This window comes from Malaclemys terrapin, chromosome 1, assembly GCF_027887155.1.
Source record: "Malaclemys terrapin pileata isolate rMalTer1 chromosome 1, rMalTer1.hap1, whole genome shotgun sequence".
NCBI classification, from domain to species: Eukaryota; Metazoa; Chordata; order Testudines; family Emydidae; genus Malaclemys; species Malaclemys terrapin.
Window position 1 is genome coordinate 293,315,268 of NC_071505.1, and position 23,216 is coordinate 293,338,483.

At 40.4% G+C, this 23,216-nt stretch overlaps 1 protein-coding gene across 7 annotated transcripts in view; it reads right to left on the reverse strand.

Annotated features, from left to right (window-relative positions):
• Nucleotides 1-8,564: 8,564 nt before the first annotated feature.
• Nucleotides 8,565-23,216, reverse strand: part of ZC3H13 (zinc finger CCCH-type containing 13) — a 57,156-nt gene continuing 42,504 nt past the window's right edge. For all 7 annotated transcript variants that reach the window (XM_054014449.1, XM_054014444.1, XM_054014435.1 and 4 more), the window contains 7 exons: nt 21,090-21,193; nt 19,658-20,653; nt 16,110-16,613; nt 13,238-13,387; nt 12,226-12,426; nt 10,110-10,273; nt 8,565-9,061 (listed from right to left, as the gene is read on the reverse strand). In XM_054014449.1, coding sequence (XP_053870424.1) covers nt 8,891-9,061; nt 10,110-10,273; nt 12,226-12,426; nt 13,238-13,387; nt 16,110-16,613; nt 19,658-20,653; nt 21,090-21,193 — 2,290 coding nt within the window. In that variant the 3' untranslated portion in view covers nt 8,565-8,890. The remainder of the gene's footprint in view (nt 9,062-10,109; nt 10,274-12,225; nt 12,427-13,237; nt 13,388-16,109; nt 16,614-19,657; nt 20,654-21,089; nt 21,194-23,216) is intronic.

Genomic DNA, 23,216 nt, shown 5'->3' on the forward strand with positions numbered 1-23,216 from the left:
GTCTTTTTTCACTACAGGTACAACATTTGCTACCCAACACTCCTCTCGTACACTAGCTATTTCTAATGAGAGATCGATTGTTTTTGCCAACAGCTCAGCCACTTCACAACTCCTTCAGAATTCTTGTATTTATGACATCTAGGTCTAGGGATGCCTTGCTTTTTACATCATCAATTTGTTCTAGCCCATCTTCTGACAGATAGTCTTTGATATTACCTCACCTTTGGGTTTGTCTACATTACCACTAAAGTTGATGCAACTTACGTCACTCAGGTGTGTGAAAAAACACCTCCCTAAGCAATGTAAGTTACATTGACAAAGCGGTGTCTCTACCATGCTCTGTTGAGGGAGATGCTCTCCCACCTACATAGCTTCCACCTTTCATTGAGGTGGAGTACTTATGTCAACAGGAGAGCGCCCTCCAGTCAACATAGCGCATCTTCACCAGACGCGCCACATCGGCACAGCTGCGCCAATGTAACTCAGCAGTGAAGACAAGCCCTTTGTTGCCAGAAAAGAGCAGGACAGGGGTCGGTAACTCCACAAACATCCTCTGTTGTGAAGACTGATGCAAGAAATTATTTAAGTTTCTCAGAACCTTAATTGCTCCTTTTATCCCCTCGGAAACCAACACACCAACTTTTTGGTGGTGGGGGGGGGAGAGAGGAGTGAGCTGCCTGCTCCTGATCTTGTTGTTTATATACCTTTAGCTATTTGTTCTCTGAATTCCATCTTAACCCTTCTAACATCTTGACTGCTATAATGTGTCCTCCTAGTGTCAAATTTCCAAATTTTGAAGGATTTCTGTTTGGCTTGAATAATCTCTTGAATGTTTCCCTTTAGACAGATCGGTTTACTCCTTGCCTCTCTGGTTCCCTTGTTGCTCAGCAGTCCTTATACCTTCTGAGATTGTCTTCTTAAGTAGCATCCTTTCCATATCTATGGATTTGATTGCCCCCTCAAAAACCTGCAGCCCATCACACTGTCAAATATTGTGTTACTGTTTCTTTGTGCTCTCCTTGTCTGTTTCATCTTTTACTAGATTCTAAGCTCCTTAGGACAGGGACCATCTTTCTGAACTGTTTGTACCACACCTAGTCCTGACCCATATTTGTGTCCCCCCCTTCCAGGAGAGGTTACTTAGCTTACAGTAAACTGGACTTCTTTGAGATGCCTGTGTCCACACAGCTCCGTACTGTAAAAATGTATGCTCCCCCTGGGCACAAACCCAGAATCTTTTAGCCACCAATGTCCATTGCGGCCTCACGTGTCCCCCCCACTTCCCTAGGGTATAAAAGGTAAAGCAGCCCCACCCACCACAGATAGCCAGGTAAAAGACTGGGTCAATGGGAAAGGAGGTTGACTGTGGCACCTGTGTGCACAAAGTCATCTCAACGAACTCCAGCTACTGTAAGGTGTATTCCCTCTCTTTCTTCTTCGAGCATTTGTCCACATCCATTCCATGGTAGGCTATTAACTAGTAGTTGCCTCTCAAGGTGGTGTGTGATAAGAGTCCTATCTAAAGAAGGATGGTCCTTCAAATCCCAGAGAAACACACACCCTTCTACCATGCTACAAATGTTGCCTGAGCAGTGTGCCCTAAAGGTAGTTTGTTCAATACGTAAGAGAATTTTTCACTTGACCAGAGCTCAAAGAGCCGGGAGTATGAAACTCACTCCGAGAGCCTGTGAGAGGAAGTAATCCATCCTTTGGATTTATTAAAAGGAGCTATGAAAAGCCTGGCAGATTCCAGACTGGCTTTGTTCCAGAAAGGAAAAAGGACATACACCTCTATCCCGATATAAAACGAATTCGGACACAACGCGGTAAAGCAGCGCTCCGGGGGGGGGGGGGGGGGGGGGCGCGGGGCTGCGCGCTCCAGTGGATCAAAGCAAGTTCGTTATAACACGGTTTCACCTATAACGCAGTAAGATATTTTGGCTCCCAAGGACAGCATTATATCGGGGTAGAGGTGTACCTCTAAGAATATCAAGCATATGAAGCTTAGTCTCTCCAGAAGAGTCATTAGGTTTTGGGGAAAAATACAGGTAACTCTGAACTAGATTCAAACGAAAATACAAAACAATTTTCGATAAAAATTTCATATGCAACCTAAGAGTAACTCTTATGAAATACAGTGTATGGGAAGAGCTGCCACCAAAGCCTGTGCCTCACTCATTCTGTGAGCGAAAGTGATAGCCACGAAACATTTTGTATTTATAGAGGAATGATACAACAAACATGACAAAATAGGTTCAAAAGGAAGGTCTATTGAGGGCATCAGTGCCACAATCAAATCCCAGGTCGCAAAAAGTCTTTATCAGGTGGAAATAAATAAGGCAACCCTTTTAGAAATTTGGAAACAAACTGAATGCCCTTCAACTTGCAGATGCTTTCCAAAGATAGCAGTCGAATGCACCATAACAGAACTGAATGTCAGTTTTGAATGTCTTAGAAACAATAAATAGCCCAGAGAAACTGAGACAGATCCTGCAAGTTGAATATCTCTGAATGGACCACAAGAAATGCTTCCATTTAGTACTATGTCAGTCTGGTACAGGCCTGTCTGCTTTGAACTCACACCAAACATCTAACAAGAGAAACAAGACAGCTAATCTCTATGCGGTCAGATGTAGATTTCAGGTCTGGATGTAGCACTATACCCTGGTCCTCTGAAATGATGTCCAGAAAGACTGGAAACGGAAAAGGTGGGAAGACTGAAGGGTGCATCGGGTCAGAGAACCAAACCGGATGTGCCCAGGCTGGAGCTATCATAACCACCTGGGCCTTGCCCTGATGTACGTTCCTGATAATTCTGGAAATTAACAATAGGAGGGAAAGCGTATAGCAGCGCCTCTTTCCACTGAATCAGAATTACATCTGTCAGAGAGCCTTGACTCACTCCTCCTCAGGAGCAAACTACAGGACACTTCTTGTTCACATTGGCAGCAAATAGGCCTATGGAAGAGGACTCCTAATTCCGGAGTACTTGATCTAGAACAATTCTTCATTTCCCACTCAGGTTATGGAGCCCCTTCCCTGCTCAAATGATCTGCCAAACTGTTCTGGACCCTGAGAGATGAATGGCTATTATGTTGTTTTGATAAAGAATGCACCATTCCTACAAAAGAATCACTTCCTGGCATAATGGGATCTTGCAGGCCCTTGCCAGTTTACATAGTAAATCACCATTGCATGGTCTGTTATGAGCAGTGGTGCAGCATGGACAGGAAAGACTTACAGGCTAGCCAAAGTGCTCTGAGGTCCAATACATTTATGTGTAATCGAGACTTTGCCAGAAACCAAAGGCCCTGAATCCAGAGGTCATCTAAATGATTTCCCCAACCCTACTTGGGCGTGTCTGTGGCCATCCTTGAGGGAGGTGGCAAGTGAAATAGAACACTGCTGAATTTGAAGGCAGTCCATCCACCTACACAGCAATGGTAGCACCCTTAGAGGAACTTCTACCTGTAAATCAATGCTTTCTGGTTGTATGATAAAGTCATCTGAGTCACCTCTAAAGAGGATGGAGGGGCAGTCCTGCATGCCAAGTCATGTAAGTGCAGGCTATCAGGTGACCCAACAAGCTAAGGCAGACTTTCACCAAGTTTCTTAGTTGGGAGCAGAGGTTTGAAGCAATGAGTCATCATGCAAAACATCTTCTGAGGAAGGTACTCTCCTGCCAAAATAGAGTCCAAGTTTACCCCTATAAACTATTGATTGAGATGAGTGGATTTTCTTGATTAATCTTGAACCCAATGAATGAATGAATGAATGAATGAAAGACTGCCATATGAATGTCTGATGACTTGCTAATAAGTGCGTCCTAAATCTATCAGTCATCAAGACATGGGTATACATGAAGGTCTTGTTCCTCAGGTGAGCTGCTACCACTGAAAGGCATTTGGAAGACACCCTTGGGACTGATGAAAGGACAAAAGTAGAACTCTGAATTGATAATGTCTATTAAGCACAAAACGTAGAAACTTCCACTGAACTGTTTGGACTGCCACATTCAAGCAAGCAAGCAAGCTGAGAGCTGTGAACCAGGCCATGGGATCTAGTGAATGAATTGACAAAAAAGGTTAACAGCTGAAACTTTAAACACATGAATGTCAAGATGTCTGAGGTCCAATGTGACATGCCAACCCCCCTTTTATTATTTATTTATTTTGATTGAGGAAGTACTGTACTAGGAAAGGAACTGTTTGCTGCAAGATGCTGGAGGCACTGTCTCAGTCACACCCCATTGACGAAAAAACTCTCGCTCCCTGTAACACAGGCATGGGAAATGTCTCCGAAGAAGGACAAGGTAGAGGGGTGCTTAGTTGAATTGAAAATCCTTCCTGGAAAACTTTGAACACCCACTGGTCAGAAGTAAGTGCTGCCTACACAGCCACAAAAAAGAAAGGCAATTCCCAAAGGGATGGAGGAAGGGGTATAGATCTCCACAAGCTTGTCCACAACTCAACTGTGGCATCAATCCTGTGGCCTTTGGCCTGATGAAGAGTGAATAGTGCCTGCAGACAGAGGGCCTCTTTTCTTTTGGAAATTAGGTCTCTTATGCAGATCAGGAGCCCTCTGATGGTACTGGTCCAAGGGCATAGGAAGTATCTGCTTTGAGAGGGATGAGGGGGTATAGACTGCATCTTCTTCTGGTATGGAGCATAAAGGTCAAGGGATCAAAGGTTTTCCTCTCAAGCCCTTCAAAGAAGGAAGTGCTTTGTCAGTCAGAGTTGAAACGATTATGGCTCTCAAAAGGCAGGTTCTTGGTCAAGATCTGGAGAAGTTCCCCCTAAGGGGTTTGAATATTTCTGTTCACATCCAGTCCCTTCCTCTGACAAGTGCAGCCACAATGTTCTGCACATAGTTATTGCAGTAGCCATAGTCTTGGCTGCAGTGTCAGAGGCAGGGACTAGTATTAAAAGAAATATTTGAACCCCTTATGGGGAACTTGGAATTTATTATCTGCTTTTTTAAAGCTACATGGCACATGGGTTTGTCACATATCTTTAGCAGGCTCAAGAATACCCTAATTGATTGGCCTGGCCAAGCAAGCCTTGGGAAACTGGATGTAAAATGCCAAATAATGTAGGAGACTTTACTTTAATGACTTTGAGAAGTTTCTTTAACATCTCTGCCCTTCTTTTAAGCAGGTCCTGAAAGGCCTTGAAATTATCTATTGCCAAAGCAGCAGATGGAGTTACCACTTCATCTGGGGATGAAGATGATATAGCCAAGGGAAAGGGTTGAGTCTCATATTCCGCCACAAGATCTTCCTTTACAGAATGAGACTCTTGCTCAGATTCTTGGACGAGCCCTTGGTTAGATGGTTCCTTAGGAGGAGATGAGCTATTCCTAGACTTGGATCTAGATGAAGGAGGAGCTGGAAAACGTTGAGGATTCCACACTGACCAGTAAGGCCAAGACTGCATCCCAAACAGGAAGGGCATATAACAACACAGAGGTGGAAACCAGGGTGAGAAACAAAAAGTTATAATAATGCCTATTTCTTATATAGCAGTTTTCATCAGATCTCCAAGCACTTCACAATCTTACTATATTTATCCTCAACACCCCTATGAGGTTGGGAAGTATCCTCATTTTACAAGTGGGGTGTTGAGCCACACAGAGGATGAGTTGCTCAAGGTCACAAAGGAAGTCCCTGGCAAAGCAGGGAATTGAACCTAGATCATCTGCATCCTGGGCCAGTCCCCTAACTACTAGATCATTCTTCAACTCAAGAATGTTTGAGACTGCTCAGAGGCCTGGGATATAGGACAAAAGGGGATCCCTTAGGTTTCTTACAGAAAACAGCCTAGGAAAATATGGGATTTCTACTATCATGAGATAATGAAGATGTAAATGAGCAGAACATCTTTGAAGATTATGCAGATCTCTGAAGAGCTTCCATAAAAAGGGGAGACCAAGACCTGAATCTGAGAAATATATCAGTCCCACAGGTGATGGCTGGATAGAGATTTTCATAATCTACCTTGAAGCCTGGGCACCCCTTCCTGGGTGAGTGCCCTCTCTCTCTCAGTGCCAATGAATATTCAAGTATTTACATAAAAAGGAACAGCTCCAACAGGGGGGAGAGAGAGAGAGAAGCTAGACCCCAAAATAATCCTAGTGGTTAGGGCACTCACTTGCACTATGGGAGGCCTAAATTCAAATCTCTGCTCTGACCCAGAGTGGGGACTTGAACCGAGCTCTTTCACATTCCAGGTGAATGTGCTAACCACAGGGCTAGAGGGTGTACCAGGAGGTATGCTATGGTTCTCAAACCCCAGTCAATGGCGACCTTCCTAGTTGGCTCTAGAATATTTTTTTTTGAAGTAATCAGTGGGCGAATGCGTTGTTGAAAAAGAAGTTGGTAGCCTTGCAGCAATCTGTATTATAGCAGGAAAGATTTAGACAACCAGTTATGAGGATTCTATAAATGCCCAAAAGAAAAATTTCTGAATGGAAAGGACCAGAAGAGTAACCAAATGGAACTAATTTTATCACATTCCTATCTCATTGGTTGTTGCTCACACTCACTATATCTGGTATACACTATAGCAGTGGTTCACAACCTATTTACCATTGTGGGCCCCATATGCAGCCCTCTGTGTATAACGTGGGCAGCATCCACACATATTTCTACTACCTGTATGGTACTGAGGATGTCACATGGGCCACAGCTGTGTGCTGATTGGGCTGTAAGTGGCCTACAGGCAGCAAATTGAGAACTACTGCACTAAAGCCTTTTCAGAGCCAGGATTTTTTTTTTTTTTTTTTTTTTTTTTTTTTTTTTTTTTTTAAGAAAAGATGCCTGAAAACCTCCTAGCACCCACTGGGTATATCATCAATAGGGTGGACTGCATATTAATAGAAATTCCAGGTTAGAATGCAAATACTGTTCAGTGTGCGCATATGACTGATCACACCACACTGAAAGCGATGCTAATGAGCCACCACTGAAAGAACTTGAGGAGACTGCTAGAATCATTACACTGACCCACTTCAACTACAGAAATGTCACTTCAGGACACAAATTAGCAAAACCAGTTTGTAATGGCATAAAAAAAATTGTTTCTTGGAACAGCAAGGCTCATAAAAGATGAGAGGCTATTCTTGATGCAATCCCTGATAACATTAGGAGTGGTTCAGGAAGTAGAGTTAGACTAAAAGTTTTACAGCCAGTGGACAGAAGTGAAATTCCCCTTCCCTAAATTATTGTAAAATTAGCTAAATGCACTATGAGGGTTTTGTAACTTATATTCTGAATTGGCCTCTCTCAGACAGGATTCCTGGCAACTCTTATGTTCTCCAAAACCAGAGGACTTCCCCACCTATAAACACATTCACATCACTTTTTGGGGGCCTGTTGTTGCAATGACTGAGAGAGGTTGCATAGAACTCTTTTCAGAGTCCCTCACTGCTACTCCCAAAGCATCCAGGGTTCCTGCAGAGCACAGTAATTCACGTCTACAGTCACAGGCAAAGCAAAGCCTCTCCACCGCACTCACATTTCTTGTCATACTGGAAGCATTGATTATTAGGGTTGAATTCAGTGCTGATTTCATGCAACACCATTAGATGAAGGGGTGTGTGTGTGCGCGCGCGCGTGTATATGTATGTATTAGAGATATATCTATCAGTGCTGCGTTTGGCCCTTAATGCAAACAGCCACTGAGTGAAACACTCCACCACTAGCCCATCAAACCTACTCTATTTTGCATTCTTTATAGGGAAAAGTGAAAAATATTCTTCTACACGTTCAATGTGTATACAGACCCTGACTGTTTTATAGGGAAGGTGAATAAAGAAAGTTCATTGTAATTAAATACCAAACGGTGAATCTATTTTGTGTGCTGCAGTCTTACACGAGACTGTTTTTAGCAATAAAATGTGTGTATTTTGGAAAAGGAGATTAAAATAGACTAACACAATTGGAAGCTATGATTTAATACATTCAGCTCAAAGGCTGTCTTGTAGCTATAAAATAAGCTAGAGCACTTTTAAAGCCTCGACAGAACAGGTACGACAGAACTCTTGCTCAGTTTAGACTACTGGTGTGTATTTAAATACACATTAAATCACAAAAAGAGATTAATTGCTCATAAAGCACATGGGGAAGACCCCAACAGAATTAAAGTAATATAAGCCCCCAAAAATGTTAAGGTGAAAGGGATAGAAAGAACGTAAGTTTTGTACGGGCCATGTTTTACTTTAATAAGCATAAAACCAAAATGGTAAAACTTATACAAAGGCATACCCTATACAGGTATAAATATACCTACACGTGTATACAACAAAGCTGCATATTTTCTTTACAAAAATAACATGATTCGCTAAAAGCTACACTACTAGCATTTTGCTGTACATAACAGAGCTGGATGCCTACACACTAGGAAAGCATTATGGTAAAAATGTGTTGCCTTTATGCAGAGCTACCTAAAAAAGGCTGGATTTGATTTCATGTTGATGGTCACATTGCTTTTAAGTATCTGTAATAATATATAAGTTACTGGTCCCATGAAAAATTATTTCAGAATGGAGAAAAAAAGATACACCGACAGTTTTCTTCTTCCTTTAATATCAGGTGATGTAATAGACTTCTAAAAATGGACATCTTGAAATTATTACACTAGATGCATAAAACAGGTATATGTTACATTGTAAGATTCAATGTTATAAAAGTTGAAATGAACTGAAAACAAAGGTATTTGTATTTTTACTATTAATTATTCCCTCCAAACACATAATAGAATTACCTGTAAAAACAGTCTTTTCTTCAATGTCTTACAGCTGCTTTCCAACCAAATCAAAAAGTTCAAAGGGTATAAATATCAACATTACTGATGGGAGATAAACTAGATGGAGTTCCAAAGTGGACATTGGCTTAAGACACACATACTTCCTGCTGGATATTTGGTTGTGGAAGTTTACTATCTTCTGTCTTTTCCTGCCCAGGTCCTTGGCACACAGTCTTGCGTTTAAATAACCGTAGACTCAACCTTAATAAGTCACTGTCTACTACTGGGGAATTCGTGTAAGTCTGTTTTGTTGTGCCCTGTTTGGATTGAAGAAAGAAAAATTAGTGGCTTTTTGACAAGTGGGCTGAGATGTTAGACTCAAATATCCTCAATAATTAAATAATAACCATATGTCCTTGGAAATGGCTCCTCCTAGCATTAATTCTAACAGTAATTTTGCCTTCTCTATTGACATGCAAAGCCAGGAAACCTAATTCAGCATGTGACAACTGACAAATCCTTAGAGGAAACATTTCACAGGAACAAATATTTAGTAACATTCATAAACTAGAAAACTATACTTTTACAAAAATTATTTGTACAAAAGCCCATAGAATCCAAAGACATCAAGGGATTATTCAAAAACCATCCCTGAAACCACATTTCTTTAAATTATTTTAATTTATATATTCTACCTTTATAAAAGCGTGTTCCCAGAATTTAAATAAAATCTAGCATACGAGGGAGCACTCACCCCTAGTCACACATCTCAAATGAATCTCTTAGGCTAAAGTAAAATAAAAATCCCATGACCACTTAATACCAATGGAAGTCCGTCCTCCATTAGATTTTGGTCAGTAAACATTGATTTCACCGCACACATACAGACAAAAAATATTTCCATCAATCAAAAAGTACAGATAGGAAAAGTAAGAAAAAAAGCTGCTTGAGAAATCACTTTGATTTAAGGATAATCGTTTTGTATGTTTTGACATGTGATGTTGACAACCTGTGTTTTAACGGTTATAAAACTTCAATTTTGTGAATGTCAACATCTGCTGCCAATTACAGTCTGACCTGACCACTCCCTTAATTTTGCACAACTGTGAAAATTTAAATCAATATAAATTGAAAAAATGCTTAAATATAAACACTGATATTATCCACTGAAATTTAAAAAAAAATAATCAAATTCTGCCAAGTCTAATTATTTGTGAGTGGAGGGAGGTGAGAACAGAAAAATAGACCAGCAATAACATGTAAACTATATCAGAAGAAAGGGTTATATCATTGTAGAAATATTTTGAAGACAAAGACAATTCATGTTCTTATATTTTGAATGCTTTATGTAATCCATGCACTTGCCTTTTCATTTTTCACTAGCTGCTTGCGAATTGCAGAATCCCTTCTAAAGCACAGGGCTTTACAGCAAGGACCAAGGTTACTAAGAAGACCTGCTCTCTCTTCTTTTCGCAGTAATGCAGCCATGTTCAGGGCCCCAAGTTCATGTTCAAACAGATTTTCTGCATCTACAAAGAGATCAGCATATACAATAACAACTTTGCCGACTGAAATATTTTTTGTCCCACAGAAGAGTGAATTTATTGAAGGTAAAAATTATCACATGTCATGTATTATTTCTCAAATTCTTGCCCAAAATTGAACTCAGTGTTAGAGGAAATAGGAGACGAGGTGACTCTTGACCTCTGAGAAGAATACAAACAACAGCTCCTCACTTCACCCTTTCCACTGATTGGTGGAGCAGCATTAAACAGAAGAGTCTAGAATGAGCGTGCTTTCACCTTCAGCACTGGAGGGAAAGGACTATGATGGCAGTCATAACTGAGGGTTAAAAACTTGGGCACAGCTCTAGAATGGCCTTCCTCCATGATCAGATGAGTGGGTGTGAAGACAAGGGGGTTCAAAGTTGTCATTAATCAAAGTCCTATGTTCCCCTTTTGTGTATGACCAATGGGTACACCATTGGGCCAGATGTGGCTAAACAGATGCGAGATGTAGAATATTTCCCTTTTCCTTAGTACAGTTGCCACTTCTCTCTCTGCAAAAAGGATGGCAAAAAAGGTGCCCAGGAACCATGGAGAACAAGTCAGGAAATAGATATTCTAACCAGCACACTCTTCCTACGAGTCGCTCCCACCCCCCAAAAACTACCCTGTTAATGCTATTTGGAATGGAAGCATTAATACGTCCTCTATGTTCTGTATAATATCTCTGCCAGAAGTGTCAGTGGGCAGCAGCAGCAAAACAATAAGGCCAGCCCCATTGCCACTGCTTTTTCTTGGGGGAATCACAGAGAAGTGTGGATTTGGACCTGAGCTTCTTTCTACTCTTTTCTAGGTCACAACCTCTAACCCAGATAACACTGCCATCAATCCAAGAATAAAAAGGAGAGGATGTATCCAAACCCACCTCTGATTAATGTAAAAATGAAAGGATAACATGTTAAAGCATAACAGTGTGACCGAAAAACTTACGTTACAAAGACCAATGTGATATACTACAGAAAACAAGCATGGCCTTAGGTACAATTCAGTGACATCTAAATATCAAAAACGGTTTTATTTGGTGCTTGGCAGAGAGCATGAGCATTTTACATGAAGTCTCACATATGGCACTGTAAAAAGCAAGAGACCTGGGACAAGTCTAACAGATAAAGGTTTGAAGGCTACTGCAGAGATCTAGGCAGAATGCATACAGGGACATGGGGACACATTTTTTAATCCACTTACAAAGTGATCTTTTGACCAAGCTGAGCAGGACATTTTTCAGACAAGGTAAAAGTAAAAAAGTACTCAGAATCAAGGATGGGTCAAAGAAAATAACAATGAAGTTGCCAAGACAATCCAGATGGCTAATCAGGAACTCAAGTAAATGACAGACCAAAAGGCAACTTCAAAGCCTGCCTGTATCCAGGAGTCTGCCAAGATACCAGATGCTGTTGCTCAAAGAGCATGTTTCACAGCGAAGCACCTGGGTCCTAAGAGGAAACAGTTGTAAATAGTAGATGGGGAGGAAATAACTAAATAAAGACTAGAGATTTAAATTCCATCACTTGCTAGAAAATGGATAAACAAACAAGAATCCCAAAAGGGATTTTCTTTCTTTTGTACTTCAATTCACTAATAGAAGCAAGAGATCCATGTATATGAATAGGTGAAAAAGTAAACACAAATCAACCTAAATCAATGGAGCCACTCCAATAATACAAATATATACTTATACCAGCAAATATCAACATAAAATCTATGTGCATCTTGAAACTAAAATGCTTACTAGTTCTTTCTTTTCAAAGACACTTTATAGAATCATAGAAGATTAGGGTTGGAAGAGACCTCAGGAGGTCATCTAGTCCAACCCCCTGCTCAAAGCAGAACCAACCCCAACTAAATCATCCCAGCCAGTGCTTTGCCACTTTCCTAATCCTGAGATGGAATTTTATCCCCGCGGGAAATAGAATTACCTTTAGGTTTTTCTAAAACTCTCTGGCAGGTTTCTTTAATTTTGGTGAAGAGTTCAGGGCCCGCTAGTCGTTTGGAAATGCCAACTCTCAACATAACAGCACATGGGGTGAATTTTAAGAGTGCCGCCCCCGGCTCCCGTGGCTCTTTTGGCTGCTTTGGCATAAGACTGGACCAATCCACATCTATTACATCAACAGGATCTGCAAAAAGATACAATGGAGAATGACTATCACATCATCATCCCTTATTATGAATGGCTAGCTTCATCTGGTGTCTTGAAGGTAGTATAAATCAATCAGCTGAATATTGTTCAGAAGCCCTCTCAAAAGGTGAATTCTTTCGTACTTCAGAATTTAGATTATGGTGTCAAACTCATGATGGTGGTGGTAAACTGGATTAAGGGATTCCTCCAAAATCTGTGTCTCCTGCTTGTATTTAAAAAGAAAACCCAATTTCTGTTTTTAATATTCTTGAAACCTCCTAATGAAGAGGCTGCTTGGGCTCTGCTGAATCAGCAGGTCTGGAAATAGTCGCTTCAGTAGGCATAGAAATCATAGTACAACTAAGAACACACTACAATGGACCTGATTCAAAATATTTAACTGATTGGTGTATTGATTAGACCTTTGGCTGCTATTCTCTGCTGTAGCATTGGTGAAGGCAATAAAATACATCTGCTCTTTAAGGAGACGTGATTTACTGGACAGAACTGGAGCTGTGTTTTTGTCTAACACAGCAGGTATATTGTAGCCAACATGAACATATCCCACAGGACTTAGCATGAAATGCCTTTCCTACTTTGGGTAGGTTGATAGGCAGTCAATTAATTGAGACATTGAAAAATATGAATCTTGGAACCATTACAGTATCTCTAAAATCTCCTGTCCCTTATAAACACACCAGTTCCCTAGTAAAAATAATGAATGGGATACAAAGATACTTATCATTAAGTCAACTGGTCCAATTTTTGCATTCAACTACTAGTAAAAAGGGATTTACTATATATTTTACCTGGCATCTTCTCATCCTCTTGTTGATCCTCCCTCTTTTCAGCATCACCTGCCAGAATTTCATCTAGTTCATCATCACTGATTGGCTCATATTCTCCAGCAGCAGACCCTAGTGACTGCACATCATCTATCTTGGCCTCATCTTCTCCTCCTACAGAAACAGACATGCACTGCAAGCTTAAAAACTGTCATTTTTTAATATTTCAGTATCCTGATAACTAGGCTACAGCATGTATAGGCTTGAGCAAATAAACCTGATAGCTTTCTTGTGGAAGCACATTCAACACTGATAGAAGCTGTTCAGTTCTGCGGGTGGTCAAATAATTTTTCCCACCTGACAGATAATAAACCCTTGAATTTAACTTAGCTCAAGTCCATTTCTGCTTGTGCAATGTTAGGCAGCATGCATACTCAGGGTCAAATTTAAAAGGAATACAGAAAGCGGTGTAAGTTACATGAAGGTAGGTGTGTGTATCTTACACTTTCAAGCCCCTTTCTGAGAAGCTATAGCAAGGAGCTTGAAGGTTACACCAGGTTCCCTTCATCTGTTTCACTTGTTTGATAATTTGCAACCTAGACTACCTTACACATCACCCCTAAATTTGATCCTTCGAATTAGAAACACCACACTGATGTCATAAGTTATTGTAATTAGGTCATCTTGCAGCCCATGGAGAAACGGCTGGGACTCTGCCTCTCCTGAGATTGAAGGTCCACCCAAAGCAGTTATGCACCAGCACCGCCCACATGCAACCCACAATCCAGATAAGGATGTGTACAGCCAACTGGTGGCCATCCACTCCATAAGTCACCTCAAAGACAGCATCTACAAGTAGGAATAGACTTTCTGGATCTGGGCACCTAGGAGATGTACTGATTCAATCCACTGAGTGAGCGGCCTCTGCCAGCAGGACTCTGATCAAGAAAGAGCTGAAATGTACAGATAACCTCTCCTTGCAGAGTGTAGCAGAAATACTGCCACCTGTCCTTTTCGCCCAGAAGTGAAATTCTTCTTGTGTGGAAGCTGCATCCAAGGGCACAGTTTGTTTGCCCTTGGTACATTAAGAAATTAGAAATCAATGCAGAAAACTAAGAGGAAGACAATGGTAAGAGTGTAAATTAACTACTCAGAACACCTGTCACTGCTTTGCAGGAAGCACAGCATCTCTGGTATCATTAAAGTCTTCACTTGAAGCAAACACATTAAACGTTCAACACACAATCATAATTAAGTAATTAAATCCTCATACATTTTATGTTAGGCCTATACACAATGGCTGTAGCCTAAACAGAACAAGACAGCTGATGCTGCACCAAAATCAGAGTTGAAAGTTGTACTAAGATACACTCTCTTCTCTCTCTAAAGAAGAATTTTTAGAATCTACACTAAATTTCACTCTGGATCTCATCATAATTTTCAGTGTCAACACTTGCATAACAAACTTCAGATTTTCATGATACATCCTCTATTTTCTAGTAGACCCTATGAATACTGTAATACTGAACACACCAGTTCACATTTTTTCTCAACTACATGCTTGAGTAGAGAAGATATTTTCTGATTTTCAAAAGTCGAATGACCTCCTTACGAAACAACATATGTGGCACACAAAATGTGCATGAGCCATAATTCAAACCCAACAACCAAAGTTCTTCGGTAATAATCAGGAGAAAGAACAGGAGAAAAAATGTGCATCACCCTTTTGTTTTAGTTCCCATTTTAAGAAATATTTTGCTTTGAATCACTGGAAGTGAATTTTTTTTTATTCTGTGTGTCCAGGAAAAGATATAAATTAAGACAAAACTATGCTGTTATTAAAAAAGGTAAATATAAATAGATTTCAGACTGCTAAAAAAAATACAATACAACCAGGAAAAACTGAGTGACAAAATAATTAGGGAAAGAAAGTATGTGATCCTTTGGGAGAAGGTATGGACAATAGGAACATAGCAGAAAGAATTTATTGAACGTCAGCGAAACATGCACGGAGAATACAGTTTCTTATTCAGTCACAAATTTGTGCTTGCTTTTTTAGATTTTTCAAAAATAGGTTATGGAATTTTTCCCTGCTTCATAATGAACCAGACAATTCAGTCTCTCAAGTGCAAGACTCAAGCTACTTAGTTCAGCTCTTCCTCAGTGGGTTTTAAATGTAGTTTTTGATTTAACATGTCTATATTACCTTTGTTTCTTAAACCAAGCACATATTTTTTCAGAGCCAGAAAAACTAGCAAATTTTATTTGTGTTGAATAAAATTACTTTTCTGAAGTTATTCCTGGCCAAGACCTATCTATATGCTAAGAACTATACACATCTTAAAATTATACCATCGGCAATTCTCTGGCTCTGTGGAAAAAAATAATATGATTGAGACATCTTTTAATGATGCAACATTTTTTAAAATGAAGGAAAATATAAGACTGTCATCAATTTTTCTTCTCCTAAAATGCTTTCTATTTTTCTAGTTTTCCCCTTTAACTCTTCTTACCAATATCCTCCACAGCTGTCACTCCCACACTGAGAAAAAGGCTAATGGTGTAAAGGGGTGATGAAGAAAAGGGAATTTTTGTTCTTTAAACCACCTGACTATTCAGAAATTTGGTGCCTAAGCAAATTTTACCTTGTCTCATTTATGTTTATTTGTCTCAAGACTGCTTTGGAAGTACACAATTAAGCACATGCTAAAAAAGCTGCTCATAGGGATTATGTCTCAGGGTACCTGCTTCCACAGTGGAAAAGTTGGAGCCAATCTACATATCAGAGAGTGACCTTTCCGTAGAAAATTATTCTAATTACTGCAGTTTGATGTTATGTTAAAAGGGGAAGGCGTAAAATAATTGACACACTAGTTTCTGTTCCAGAACATCTCACCTTCTAAGCTCTCCACTTTCTCAGCTTCATTTCCATCTTCAAATCCTTGTGAAGTTCCCAAGTCCTTTTCTGTCCTTTCCTTCTCCAAAGCTGTAGTGTCCCGACAAACCCCATCAGATTCCTTTTCATGATCCCTGTCCAGTTTTGGTTCATTGCGCTTTGTTGTCTCTGTTTGAGAAGAAATGTCAAGCGTTCTGTCCCTGTCTCTGTCTCTTTCAGTAGTATCAGGAAGTTGTCTCTCTCTTTCCCTGTCCAAGTCTCTTCTTTTTTCCCTCTCTCGCTCTCTGATTCTGTCACGATTCCGTGGCCAGTCTTTATCTACATCCCGGTCCCATTCTCTCGGCCTTCCATCCCTCCTTTCTCTGTCTCGTTCACGATCGTGATCATGTCTATCTCGTTCTTGAAGCCTCTCCCTGCTATCAAAGGACCCAGATCTGGAATGGACCTGACGATCTGATTCAGGAGAACTTCTTCTTGAACTGTGGCTTCTTGAATCTTGACGATCTGAATAAAATATTAAAGAGACATGACTGTAGCAAGTGAATGCAGTACACATTTATCTGTATCAAAACAGACAAAAATATCAAACAGTTTTACAGACTCTGATATCAAAATAGACCTTTGAGGGCAAGAATAACAGAATGAAGATTTCTTCATAAAAATCACCTCTATCTTTTTTGACCTTATTCAAGGGCATGACTTCTCTTAATTATCACCTTCCTCCTCCCCCACCCCCCCAAAACATTTTTCAATAGCTAAAAACTGCTTCTTTAAAATCAAACTAGGTATTTCTGTATTTTGTATGTGAAACAAAAGAAGGGAAAACAAGTGTCATCATTTTGAAAATTTGCCATTCTGAAATCCAGTAAAGCCATGGTTGGCAAATAAACTTGTTCTGTAATCCCATCATATGTCAAATTTAAGCAAGATGTGGATTGACATTTGACTGGGGCCCTCCAGGATATACCCAACAGTGGCAAGAAGTTTGGCATTTTCCCTAGTCAGTACTGAACCAATTCTCCAGCATGGTTTTAGGAAATAGTGTGTTGTGGAGGGTGCATTCTAACCCATAAAAGAGGAAAACCAATGACCTGATCAGTTGTAATCACCAGCCATTTCAAATCAAGCAATGGTTTCTGCCTAATTTTCCCTTGCAATTCCATTCAGATACTATATTCTTCACTTACAAGTACTTTGTAGCACTGCATGAAATGTTAAAACAGCTTTGCTCAAACAGACATGGCCATATTTCCACAGCAGGTAAAATATTTTCTATACATTCCATATCTGCCCTCAACAATCTTTAAATGAAAGGTCCTATGCATGTGCAAATTATAAAGATTGGCACGTCTATTAACTAAGAGCTACCAGTATAGCTTTCTTCCCCCACTGAAGTTAAAGACCCAGTAGAAAGACTGACAGTAGTGTCAGGTCATCACACACAACCACTGCCCAGCAACAAGAGTACAGGACAGAGACAGAGGACCAAGTAACTGCTGCCCAATTGTCTGCAAAACCATTTAAAGGCTTCTTGAAAGTTTAACACAAGTATTCCATTGTGTCCAGTATCACTTAAAGGAAACCATTATCTATAAAAAGCTTGCTACTGGATTTAAAGATCCATAACTTTAAATAGCATGTATAAATGCTGTTTATTTTGAGATGTTTTCATATGGGTATATTTGTGTTCTTGACAGTATCTTATTATAAGAACATAAGAACAGCCATACTGGGTCAGACCAAAGTCCATCTAGCCCAGTATCCTGTCTTCCGACCGTGGTCAATGCCAGGTGCCCCAGAGGGAATGAACAGAACAGGTAATCAAGTGATTCATCCCATCGCCCATTCCCAGCTTCTGGCGAAGAGAGGCTAGGGACATCATCCCTGCCCATCTTGGCTAATAGCCATTGATGGTCCTATCCTCCATGAATTTATCTAGTTCTTTTTTGAACCTTGTTATAGTCTTGGCTTTCACAACATCATCTGGCAAGGAGTTCCACAGGTTGACTGTGCGTTGTGTGAAAAAATACTCTTGTTTATGGCAAACCTTTATAAACCTGACAGGTTCAAGTATGTAAAGTGTGGCACAAAGTCCATGTATTTTCTTGATGCTAAATCAAGAAGTTTTAGGAGAAGCTTGGTATGATTATTATCCTAATTTGAACCGAACTGGACTAGAAAGAGCAGGAGAAGACTCCGGAGGCTTGTCCAGACACCTGAGGAAACAATTAGAAGTCACAGCCACATTTTTTCATCCGAAGATTATAGGGAATAATTTGGACAACAGAAACACCACCACTGAAGGTGGTAATGGAGATTTCACCTTAAAATGGAATCTGTAAATAAAATAAGGATACATAATATGGGGACATATTTTAACATCCTAGAGGGTTGAATCCTCTGTTCATGGTTTAGTAATTAAGTTTAACTAAAAGACCATCCCCCCTGGAGCAAGATCAACTTTTTTCAGTATAACAGCCTACCTGAAACAAACAAGAAGAAAAATAAAGACTTGAAAAACAATGCAATCTGGTCAGGGGTCAGGTCAAGTTTTTCAACTCCACAGCAGCAATCTCAGACTGCTGACTATGTCTCAACATAAAAATTATCTGCCATCTGAAAGGGTTAAAAAATAAATCAGAGTATGGGACACAAATGTATGTCTTCCATGCCAATTTTGCCCTGACAACATCCAGGCTGCTCTTGCTTCTTCCCTGCTCTCTTCACATGGAGGAACATCCACTGATGTCTCTATCAGACAAACATCTAATGTTCCCCATCTGCCAAGTGGGTGAAAAGAATTTTCAGTACTGCTGAGTTATGTATAATGTAGTACAGGAAGCAAGAAGAAAGCTGGAGCTCTACAACAGCCGGTTTGTTTCATGAGAACAGTAGCACTCCAATGAAGGGACCTAATATCTTAAATAATTTCTTGCCTGTTTTCCTCACTCTCCACAGGCATAAAGCTAATTCAGTTCCAATTGATTATTTAGGTTCAGGACAAAGATGATTTTCATTTGTATTAAAATTTTCTATTAAGGGCCACAACCGAATGACTTCACTGCAAATTTATCTCAGGAACCATGTTGAACATAGCTCCTTGAAACATGTAAAATTTAACTTCGTGCACATCATTGCATAATTTCAATATTAAAATTTAATTTCAATTTGTTTATAATTGTTAAAGTACATTTTATATAATAAAATTACTACTATGCTCTGTGTTAGCATAAGAGCTTTTCCAATTTAAAAGTTTAATTAGTTCCACAGATATGTTTTAACTCTGACAGCATAAATTGCTATTTCTTGTTGAATATTCCAGGCTCAGCAAAGGGATAATCCATCCCTATTGATGCCAAGAGTTTTAAATCATAATTTGAAGGAATATTCAATTCCCTCTAATTTTATTACGGAGGCAGAAGATGATTCACTGGATATGAAAGGAAAAGCAAGAGCTTAAGGCCATGCTAGAAGGATTTGGAAGTGGAGTCTATTCACTTTCACACAGTATGATATAAATCTGTCTCATAAGGACAGTATCTTATTACCTGAAGACGTGCTGCGGCTGGGTTCCCCTCGTTTCAACTGATCAATTCTAGACTTCCGTTCCCCGGTGATTTCTAAGCTTTTTTTCTCTCTGTCCCTGGAGCTGCTGTGTAGGACCCTTTTCCGACCTGTCTGGTCATCTCCACTGCGATGAGCTGACTCATTGGAGGGTGATCGAAGTCTGCTTGAAGTATGACTTCGATTGCTACCAAGACTGCTGCTGCGCTTCTGATCCACAGGTTTGCGATGAGGTGCATCTTCTATAGTAACATGTGGGGTTTCTACCTTTTCTCCCCTCAGTCTATGGCTTTTTCTGTGGGATTCTTCAGTGCTTCTTTCTGGAACAATGATTTCACCACGTTCTGGAACATCTTCATCTGACCAGTCACTAAATGTTGTGTCTTCTCTTTTCGGAGCAGCTTCTACTGCCACAGCTTTCTCAGGTACTGTTTCAACCAACTCCTCTTTTGTAGTTACAGGGGGAGTTCTTGGGCCTTTTTTCTTTTTATGGTGTGGGACAATTTCTTCATCAGAAACCTCAGAATCACCCTTTGACCTCTTACGTTTCTTCTCAACATTCTTCTTTTTTGGAACTTTCTTGGGTGAAAAGACCTGGCCCTCTTCTACAGTTGACTCAGTGTACCGTTCCACCCCGATGTCATCATCTTTTTTCTTCTTTGCGGTCTTTTTCTGCACTTTAGCTTTCTTCTTATTCTCCTCATGTATTCTATCAGATGCATCTCGTTCTTCAGAAGGGTGATGTCCTAAGCTCTCTTGAACCCTGGTCCGTGAGCTTTCAGTGACTTCTGTCTGTTCTCTCTGCTCTCTCTGTTTATCTCCTGAAGAAACCCTCTCTTTGAACTCCGGTTCTTCATAACGTCTTGAACTTTCCTTTCTTTCTGGCTTTCGACTCTGCCTGTCTTCTGTAAGGTGCGTGGGGCTGAGAGATCGGGATTCTTGTGGTCGCACAACCTGACTTAGCAGCCTGTGTTTCTCATCTACAAGTGGAAAAGATATATATTTTTATTGTTCGGGGGGGAAATACACATTTTGTGCATCCTGTACATACCAAAGGAAGTTTCAATCAAAACAATCCATTATTTCTAGCTACATTCTTCAAGCTTTTAAACAGCTGCAGTATCGATGGATTTTTTTCCACTTTTAATAGATATGCCTCTTAAAGACAAATGTGGGGGGCTACTGCCCCAGGACAATACCAATACATTATAACAAAATTAGCATATAGAATAAATAATATGTCTAATACATAGCCCCACCACTCTACAAGAAAAACAGCCTTACAGTGAAAAAACAGGGAGATTAAGACACTTTGAAAAGCTTAATCCCTCATTTTCTATTTAAGATTACAAGGAACTTCTTCATAATTACAAGTTAGCCTGTATACTGTGACAGAGACAACCCACTCCTACTTACTTTTATCGTCTCCACTGTTGTAGGCATCGCTATCAGGAGAATGCTCACGGCGGCGCTTGGGTGATGGACGAGGACTAGGGCTACTTTCATTTCTGTGACGCTTCCTATATTGGACAAATAAATGCGAATTCCATGCAGATGCCTTTTAAAAAACCAACAGCTGTATTTCTTTATCATCTCTGTAAATATCAGTAATATAACACCATCTGTACTCTATGCACCTCTCTCAAAATACAAGATACCAAAAGATGTCCCACAATTTTCTAGCTTCATTAGCAACAAAGTTTCGAGTAAGATCAGTTTTCATTTGCACTCCAAATACTTAAAATACTTTTATTGATGATACACTCCCAACTTTTAAACAAAACAAAATATTCTTTAAGATGATCGACTGTTTTTTAGACCAGGGCCACCCGGGGGGGGGGGGGGGGGGGGGGGGGGCGGCAAGTGGGGCAATTTGCCCCAGGCCTCGGGCCCCCACGAGAATATAGTATTCTATAGTATTGCAACTTTTTTTTTTATGGAAGAGGCCCCCGAAATTGCTTTGCCCCGGGCCCCCTGAATCCTCTGGGCAGCCCTGTTTTAGACAAAGAATTTATAAACCTGGTAAGTATTGTTTAAAAGATGATCTTAATACCAATATTTTTTGTGCCAACGGTCCCATAGATACCTAGAATCCTATTAATCAGCAACCCAGGCTATGCCAGAGGGGTAATCATAACCTGCAGCACCATGGTGGGCAGTTCAGCCACACCAGCCTTAAACTCTTAGGATATGTCTACACTGCACTTTTGTCAGTAAAACTTTTGTTGATCAGGGGTGTGAAGAAAAAAGAACAAAACACACACCCCTGACCGATAAAAGTTTTACCGACAAAAGCGCCGTATAGACAGCACCATGTTGGCAGGAGACACTTGTCCGCTGACAAAGCTACTGCACCTCGTTGGGGGTGCTTTTATTTTGTCACTGGGAGAACTCTCTCCTGTTGACAAAGAGCGGCTACACTGCGTACCTTACAATGGCACAGCTGTAGTAGCACATAGCCTTAATGATGTTTCATCCTTTTTCTTCTAGGATGATGCTAAGAATTCCAGTACCAAAAACTCTTTAGGACCTTTTTCTTGCCCTTGGTAAGACAACCAAAAATGACAAAGAAGTGACCTTAAAAGGAGTTCCTGCTTGAGGCTGAAGGAGATTGTGCCAACAAGGAGCCCACACCCAATGGCCTTTGGGTGTAGAACTAACTTTCTTAGCACTGAGGAAAATCCTGGCACTGTGGGAGTATTCACACCTTGTTCCACAGGAACAAACCTATTTGATGCCAAAAGTGTTTCAGCGCCAATACACCAAAAGGTTCTTGCTTGTGACCTGGCATATTTATAAGACCACCTTGGTAAGAAAGACATAGAACCTCCACTGCCTATTGGTCTGGGTTCCAAGTGTGAAGACCCTCCACACCAAGAATGATCCAGGGGAAAAAAAGCTTTTCCCAGGAAGTACATACATACAGACGTGTGTATCTACTTCCAGGAGGAAGTAGCAGCATGATGAATACCACTTAAATCAATCTGCCATTCCTGTCCAAGTCCTTGGAGAGACATCTGACCAAGGCCCAAAATAAAAACAAAGGACTAGAGTCAGGACCAGAGTCTGGCCCCCGTTCCCACTCCTTTGCATGACTCAAGTGGTATTCAGGCTGCAAAGATGAGGCAGCTCAGAATTCTACTGGAGTGCTGGAATCACTGGTAATTTAGAGTCAAGGAGGGGTTGGTTGCCTGAATACAGCTGTACTGTTGTAAATCTGGATGCAGAACGGGCCCTTGATGGCTTCTGCAACTGCACATAGTATAGGCAGCCCAGAGGTTGCTCTAACTTAGACTAATGGTTAAACTGGGCCCTAGTTTATTTGCATTTATTTGTAAGCTGCCTTCTACTTGGAAAGGAAAGTGGAAAGGTTTGAGGCAATTCTTCGTTCCTGTGGGAGTTCCACAGTTTTGCACTAGTAACTGAGGGCTTATCATCTTTTGTCGACAAAACAATAATAACAACAATAAAAAACATAATAAAACCACCTCAACGAGAGACGTAGGGCTTATGTCGGTGTAGTTAGGGCAATGCAGTGTCTGT